The sequence below is a fragment of the Netta rufina genome (assembly GCF_964035555.1).
Source record: "Netta rufina genome assembly, chromosome: W".
NCBI classification, from domain to species: Eukaryota; Metazoa; Chordata; class Aves; order Anseriformes; family Anatidae; genus Netta; species Netta rufina.
This window is the reverse complement of record NC_140139.1, coordinates 16,040,852-16,042,597: the sequence shown is the minus strand read 5'-3', so window position 1 is coordinate 16,042,597 and position 1,746 is coordinate 16,040,852. Positions and strand designations below refer to the sequence as shown.

General features: G+C 51.2%; 1 protein-coding gene across 1 annotated transcript; it reads left to right on the top strand.

Annotated features, from left to right (window-relative positions):
* Nucleotides 1-225: 225 nt before the first annotated feature.
* LOC311220877 (olfactory receptor 14I1-like) lies at nt 226-1,156 on the top strand (the record flags this gene model as incomplete). The annotated part of the gene is made up of 2 exons (XM_084304510.1): nt 226-519; nt 875-1,156. The coding sequence occupies 2 exons, from the start codon at nt 226-228 to the stop codon at nt 1,154-1,156; spliced, it is 576 nt and encodes a 191-aa protein (XP_084160636.1).
* Nucleotides 1,157-1,746: the final 590 nt, after the last annotated feature.

Here is a 1,746-nt window from a genome sequence, read left to right as displayed (position 1 = left end):
GTCTCCTGCAGAGTCTCTTGCCCCCCATAGAACAATCAGGCAGCATCACTTTGAGATCAAGTAGAGGACCAGTCTTCCCAAAAGCAGAGGCATTTTTTTATGGTTTCTACAAAACAATAGGCTAGGTTTACCTCACAGAGGTCTACCCTAACATTTTAATTCTCTTTCCTCCTTGAACAGGCCTCCCTATCTAGAGGAGCAGATTGCAGTTTCCAGGAGGATCAGATGTCCAACAGCAGCTCCATCACCGAGTTCCTCCTCCTGCCATTCGCAGACACGCGGGAGCTGCAGCTCCTGCACTTCGCGCTCTTCCTGGGCATCTACCTGGCTGCCCTCCTGGGCAACGGCCTCATCCTCATCGCTATAGCCTGCGACCACCGCCTCCACACCCCCATGTACTTCTTCCTCCTCAACCTCGCCCTCCTTGACCTGGGCTGCATCTCCCCCACTGTCCCCAAAGCCATGGCCAATTCCCTCTGGGACACCAGGGCCATCTCCTACACAGGATGTGCCATACAGTTCTTTTTTTTCCTCTTCTTGTTTTCTGCAGACAATTCTCACCATCATGGCCTACGACCGCTATGTTGCCATCTGCAAGCCCCTGCACTATGGGACCCTTATGGACAGCAGAGATTGTGCCCAGATGGTAGCAGATGCCTGGGGCAGTGGGGTTCTTTATGCTCTGCTGCACACTGCCAATACATTTTCCCTGCCCCACTGCCAAGGTAATGCCATGGACCAGTTCTTCTGTGAAATCCCCTCAATCCTCAAGCTTTCCTGCTCAGACTCTTACCTCAGGGAAATTGAGCTTCTCACATTTAGTGTTTTTGTGTTTTTGGGGTGTTTTGTTTTCATTCTTTTCTCCTATGTGCAGATTTTCAGGGCTGTGCTGAGGATACCCTCTGAGCAGGGACAGCACAAAACCTTTTCCACGTGCCTCCCTCACCTGGCTGTAGTCTTCCTGTTTCTCAGCACAGGCATGTTTGCCTACCTGAAGCCCCCCTCCATCTCCTCACCATCCCTGAACCTGGTGATGAGTGTCCTGTACTCGGTGATGCCCCCAGCAGTGAACCCCCTCATCTACAGCATGAGGAACCAGGAGCTAATGAATGCCATTAGGAAAGTGATTGCATGGAGATATTTAAGGATGTGCTGAGGGAACTGGCTGGACCTTTCTGCAGCTATAAACTGCTTATTTTCTTCTTCTTCAGATGAATTAGAGTTTATGTAATGATAGAGCAAGCTGTCTTAACTTCTGGATGGATTTGTTTTGTTTTTCATTTCCCCTTGTGATATTGTTTTCCACAAGTTAATGTTGTTCTTCATCCCCTTGTACCAACATATCTTTTGTGACCCTGAGGCTTTGCATAAACGAGGAGCCAGACTCTCTGTGTATTTAAACAAAATAAATGAAGCCACAGCTTCTTTGTCTGAGACCCGCTCTCAGCTGATCAGGAAGTAATGAGACCAGCAAACCCTTTCTGTCTGCAGCAGCTCGGGCCTGGCTGCCCTGGCCCTGGCACAGCAGGAGCTGCCTGAGAAACCCCAGGGATGGCACGGAGGGACTGCAGGCCTCTGAGAATCTGCTGCTGAAGAGATCAGGGGACACAACAGGGGACACTGACCTCTGTATGCTTCTGCCTCGGATGTTCCCCTCTGTGGCACTGAGCCCTCTGTGCCCCCAGGAGCTGTTGTGGCCTTCAGAGGGGCTGGAGCTGTGGTGGCAGTGCCCAGAGCCCTGCAGCA